Raw genomic sequence first — 6,499 nt, forward strand, 5'->3', positions numbered from 1 at the left:
CATTGCCGTAGGAAAAGTTAACTAATAACTGTGCCAAGAATCTGACACCAAGAGTCTTATTTATATTAAAACAGTGCTGACACGCTCGTATTAGTTTACCATAATGCCTTGGACGTTAATTAAGTACCCGGTCAATCAGTATATAAAATTTTAATAAGCAAAGTATTAACTATAAAGCCCTAAATTTGAGCATAAACATAAACTGTCAGACATTTATGAAAGTTTAGTACCCAGCCGCCATATTGAGATGGACTACCGGCGCAAACGGTTGAAAAATAAACTATGTGATTATTTCCAGTATTTATTTTAAAAAATGATTTCTTAAAGAATTATACATAGTAAGTTTTTAGATAAAAGAACTCAAAAGTTTACATGTTGATCTTTCTAAGTGGTTCGTGAAATCTCTCGTAGTTTCTAAGTGTGTTGGAGGTCAAAAGTCAATTTTACTAATGTATTGCAGAGAAATGTGCAAAGTAGTTTGCTTTATTATTATTATTCTAATACTTTCAATGGCATATAATATGTTTATTTTTTTCTTTTATCCATTGGTATACACAATTTGTTTATTGATAAAGTGAATCGGAGTCAATCTTTAAAACAAAAATGTAAATTGATGGATAGATAGAAACATTATGTTGTTTATGACAAAGCGATGCAAAAGCTCTTACACCGATGCGTTTTTTCCAATGCAAAGTAGTGCCCACAACGCAGGATTTAATTTTAGCCTGGTTCAATGATATTCAATAACGGTAAACTGCCCTTCCTAATATGAAATCAAACAGTTGTCCAGTCCATTATTTGTATTTTCTTTCCATATGAGGAAAATGAAAATGTTTTGCAATAAACCTAGAAATTTCAAATTGGTCATGAAGTGTAAAGCTGGTTTGTGGTACTTGTATTTTTATTAGAAATACAAGAAAAATATAATGTAGATGTATTTGTTGTAGGAGATTTAAACAGTCGTATTGGGAGGGAAATTGATAATCTTGGTTGCATAGATAATGCTCCTGTTTATGATGAATATAGGGATATATTAGATGACGAATATATACAAAAGAGGGTTAGTAATGATACAGGTGTAAATAAATTTGGCAAAGATTTTTAAAATTTTTGTAAATGTTACAATTTTATTATTGCAAATGGAAGATTGTTTAATGATTGTAACCAGGGGGCTTTTACTTATATAGGGCAAAATGGTAATAGTGTTATTGATTATTTAGTTGTGAGCCATGACACTATAGATGATATTAGTGCATTTGAGATAGGTACAAGGAGTGAATCAAGTCATATGCCTATTGTATTTTCTATAAAAATAAAAAATCTATGTAGAAATGATACGATGGTAAGACTGAGTAATGAACAAATTGTTAGATATACATGTAGATTTTCAGAACAACGTAAAATACAATTTTTGGAAAATATTGAGTTATTACTCAATGACAATGTTGTTGAAAATTTAATTAGAGAATGTAGATGTACTAATGTAGACGAAAATCAAATAAACTCTGAAATTGTTGAGATTCTTCTAAAATGTGGTGAATGTTGCAAACAAGTAAATAAAATATCCAGTGATTATCAACCAGAGTGGTTTGATCAAAGCTGTAAAACCGCAAAATTTGAGAAAAATAAGCGCTTACGGGAGTATAGAAGAAATCCAAATGACAGTAATTTAAGTGTATATAAACAGACTAGAATTTTTTTCAAAAGTCAGTGTGAAAAAAGTAAAACAAATTTTTATAATAAACAATTAGATGAACTTACTGAAAATGTTAAAGACTCTAAATCATTTTGGAAAAAAATTTAAGAAAATGGCAGGGAAAAAACAACAAATTACAAATTCTATTTCTAATGATAATTGGGTACAACATTTTGAGGAATTGTTTAAGTCAAATAATAATGATATTGAATGTATTGATATAACAGAAGTAGTTGAAGGTTTAAATTCTGAAAGTCTTGATGAAATTAAGGAAGATATATTTAATGAAGAAATCTCATATGAAGAAATCTTGAAAACTGTTAAATCATTGAAAAAAGGGTCTAGTAGTGGGGAAGATGGTACTATTCCTGAATTTTTTATTTTCTCAATTGACAAATTATTACCTATTTTGTATAACTATTTTAACAAAATTTATAATTAAGGTATTTTTCCAGAATCATGGACAAAGTCCGTAATTGTTACAATTTATAAGAAAGGTGATAGAAATAATCCAAATAATTATAGAGGAATATCTTTATCAAACATTTTGGGAAAAATATACACTGGAATACTCTCTAGAAGACTTAACTTTTTTGTAAATGTTTATGGAATTATCAATGAGGAACAGGCAGGTTTTAGGGAAGGGTATTCTACTGTTGACAATGCTTTTATTTTGCAATCTATTGTAAGTAAACAGTTACAAAAAAATCGTGGTAAATTGTATGTAGGCATGATTGATTTTAAGAAAGCCTTTGATATGGTTAATAGAGATAAGCTTTGGAAAGTTCTGTGTAAAAATGGAATTGAAGGAAAATTATATAGGGCAATAAAATCTATTTATCATTCAGTTAAATCTTGTGTTAGAACTTCAGAAGGTATGACAAACTATTTTAATTGTGACAATGGACTTAAGCAAGGCTGTTTGATTTCTCCAACACTTTTTATTATCTATATAAATGAACTCATCATAAATTTGAAAAATAGTGAAATAAAAGGAGTTCAGTTATTTCCGGAAAATACAGAATGATTTAGCCCTTATAAACGAAACAGTTGTAGGTTTACAAAGATTGCTTAATAAACTTAAACTTTTTTGTTATGAAAGTGGCTTAGAGGTGAATATTGAAAAAACCAAGATATTAGTATTTAAAAAGGGAGGTAGACTTTCTAATAAAGAGAAATGGTATTATGATGGTAAACTATTGGAAACTGTTTCTAAATTTTCATATGTTGGTGTAACAATGTCAAGACAGATGTCAATATTTAAAATGGCTGATGAACAAGCCATTAAAGGAAAAAGAGTTCTTATTTCTATTTTATCAAATCTTTACAAATATGGTCAGCTTAAAAAACATGTATATTTTAATATATTTGATACTAAAATAGTTCCAATATTATGCTATGGATCTGAATTATGGGGGTCGATTGAACATAAAAGTATAGAAACCGTACATAATTATGCATGTAAAAGATACATGTGTGTTAAACAATCAACTGCAAATGCATCAGGTTTAGGAGATTGTGGCCGTTTTCCATTGTACATAACTACTGCATCAAGAGTTTTAGTATATTGGTTAAAGATATTAAGTTTACCAAATGATCGATATGTGAAACAATGTTATAATATGTGTATCCCTTCAAATTCTGAAATTATGAAACATCTGATAAAAATTGAATCAAAATTGGAAAATATTGACATTAAGCTGAAAACTTTAGATGTTTTAGAATCAAAAGTTGACAAATTTGAAAGAGATTTAAAATCATTATGGTTAAATGTACATGATACAAAAAAGGAGACAGATGATAAGCTATTAAAGTTTGACGATCGCATAAGCCATGTTGAAATTTCTAACGCAGAGAAGTTGTCAAAACTTGAATCATTGGAAAAAGAAAATGACCAAATAAAAGAAGACCTGTCTTATCTACGATCCCAGTCTATGAGAAATAATCTCATTTTTGGTGGAATATCCGAGTCGCTGAATGAAAAAGCAACAGAAACTGAAAACAAACTAAGGGAGCATTTGGTTAATAAGCTGGGACTCGCACAAGATACAGTAGATGCCTTGAAGATAGAAAGAGCCCACAGAATGGGGTACCAATCAACTGATCCATCAAAATTAATCAACAGAAAAATTGTATGCAAATTTGCGTATTTCAAAGATAGAGAAACTGTAAGGAAGCAGCACTTCAAACTTGATGGTAAACAATTCTTTATGCATGAACAGTTCCCGCCTGAGGTCGTGGCAAAACGTAAGAGATTAATTCCTAAACTTCGTGAGGCGAGAGCAAAAAACCATAACGCATGGATCTCTTATGACACATTATTTATCGATGGAAAACCAATCAACTTGGAATAGGAAACATCGGAGAATGGGCCCAAAATATTAGTGTGGAATTGTAATGGTTTAACAGAAAGAAAACTTAATGATCCAGATTTTATTGATAAAATTAGTAAAAATGATATTGTTATATTATCGGAAGCTTGGACGGATAGTGAGTCTAACATTGATATTGACAACTTTACATGTTATAATTTCTATAGAAAATTCAAGCATAAAAGGGCTAAGCGTAACAGTGGGGGTATTGTGATATATATAAAAAACAATATAAAATCAGGTGTTTCAATCATTAAAAACCATTTTGATACAATAATATGGCTTAAGCTTCATAGAAATGTTTTCAATTTTACAAAAGATGTATTTTTGGCAGGTGTATATATATGGGGAGATGATTCTCCGGCTGCAAGTGTAAACAATGTTGATTTATTTAACCTATTAGAGCAAGATGTTTTTAATTATGAACAGATAGGTAGCGTCCTTGTGGCAGGGGATTGGAACTGTCGTGTGGGTAACAAGCCAGATTTTATTAGATGTGACAAAAATATTTCAAGTATTGATGATATTGACTACTTCCCAGATGAAACCTTATGCAGAACCTCAAGTGACCTTGTATGCAATGCACGTGGCGTAAAACTGTTAGAATTTTGTAAAGCCACCTCTTTACGTTTAGCCAACGGACGATTGGGACATGATTGCGTAACCGGTGAATATACATATTATAGTCGGCAATCATGCAGTACAATAGATTACTTACTGTTAAAAGAAATTGATTTTCATATCGTTCAATCGTTCACTGTTAACCAGTTTGACTTGTTTAGTGACCATGCATCATTGAGTTTTAAGATATGTGGCGATAAACCACCGGATTATGATGTTTACAATAAAAATCATTACGTTTATTATAAATGGAATGACGATCATAAAATGTTGTTTAGAAGGTCATTGTTGGGAAAAATGAATGAATTTAATAGTATCATGAATGTAAATAATGTTCAAGAAATAAGTACTGTAAATGATTTAGTATCAAATTTTTCTCACTTGATTTGTGAATCAGCTGATTTGTTTTTTAAGAAAAATGTTTATTGTAAGAGTGCAAAAAGGTATGATAACTCTTGGTTCGATACTGAATGCGCTGATGCGAAACGCATATATAAAGAAAAGTTGTATATTTTTAACAATGATAAGTCATGTTTAAACAGATTATCTTTATGTGATTCTAAAAAGACGTATAAAATGATTTTGAGAAAAAAGAAAAGAGCATTTAATTTAAAGAAGTCGCAAGAATTAACTAATTTAAAAACCCGTAAACCAAGAGAATTTTGGCAATATTTTAAACAACAAAATAGACGTACGGGGGACGATATATCTGCTAAAGAATTTGAAAAGTATTTTTTTGAAATGTTTAATGAAATAAAAACAACAATCATTCCCGAGGTTGAAACATTTATTGATGACGGAAATACTAATACAAATAACCCTACTTTTGGTGAATTGAACATGCCGATTACCTGTGATGAAGTTCGTGCTGCTGTTCGCAATTTAAATCGTAACAAATCTGCATCGCCAAGTGACAATTTACTTAATGAATATTTTATTGAAACTATTGATATCTTGATAGGGCATATTACAGATTTATTTAATATTGTTTTTAACGCAGGTTATTTTCCAAATTTGTGGACGCAAGGTTTTATTGTACCTTTGCATAAAAAGGGGAATAATAGAAATGTAAGTAATTACAGGGGTATAACATTAATCAGTAATTTTTGTAAATTATTTACTAGTATTTTAACTTCAAGGGTAGAAAAATGGTTTGATGATAATAATATGTTATCAGACGCCCAGTTCGGTTTTAGAAAAGGGCTCAGCACTTTGGATGCAATTTTTGTTTTACATAATTTAGTACAACATAATGTTATCTGAAAATTAAAGATTTCCGTGCGCTTTTGTCGATCTTAAAAAAGTGTTTGACTCTGTGTATAGAAACGCGCTATGGCATAAACTATTTAAGATGGGTTTGGATGGTATTTAAAGCTATGTATTCAGTTGTAAAATCTTGTGTAAAACATTATAATACATTTTCTGACGTCAATATATCGAAAGGCTTAAAGCAGGGACAAAATAATTCTCCGGCACTTTTCGCATTATTTTTAGAGGATCTTGAATTATTTTTACAAAACCGAATGGATTGTGGTCTCAATATTTATGAATTATGTATTATTGTTTTATTATTTGCCGATGATATGGTGATAGTTGGCAGATCACAAGAAGACTTACAAAAATCGCTAAATACCTTGTATGATTATTGCAATAAATGGGGACTTGAGGTCAATACGGACAAAAAACCAAAATTGTTGTTTTCCGTAAAGGGGACAGGTCAAATTAAGTGAAAAATGGTATTATAATGGGAAACATATTGAAGTTGTAAACGATTTTAATTATCTAGGGGTTGTTTTTAATTATAAAGGCT

At 30.0% G+C, this 6,499-nt stretch overlaps 1 protein-coding gene across 1 annotated transcript; it reads left to right on the forward strand.

Annotated features, from left to right (window-relative positions):
* The first annotated feature begins 3,318 nt into the window (after positions 1-3,318).
* On the forward strand, positions 3,319-4,050 carry LOC132729296 (uncharacterized). Its single transcript, XM_060715021.1, has one exon. The coding sequence runs from the start codon at positions 3,319-3,321 to the stop codon at positions 4,048-4,050; it is 732 nt and encodes a 243-aa protein (XP_060571004.1).
* The last annotated feature ends 2,449 nt before the right edge of the window (positions 4,051-6,499 follow it).

Source organism: Ruditapes philippinarum, unplaced genomic scaffold, assembly GCF_026571515.1.
Source record: "Ruditapes philippinarum isolate M1 unplaced genomic scaffold, ASM2657151v2 ctg17_1_1_1_1, whole genome shotgun sequence".
Taxonomy (NCBI): Eukaryota; Metazoa; Mollusca; class Bivalvia; order Venerida; family Veneridae; genus Ruditapes; species Ruditapes philippinarum.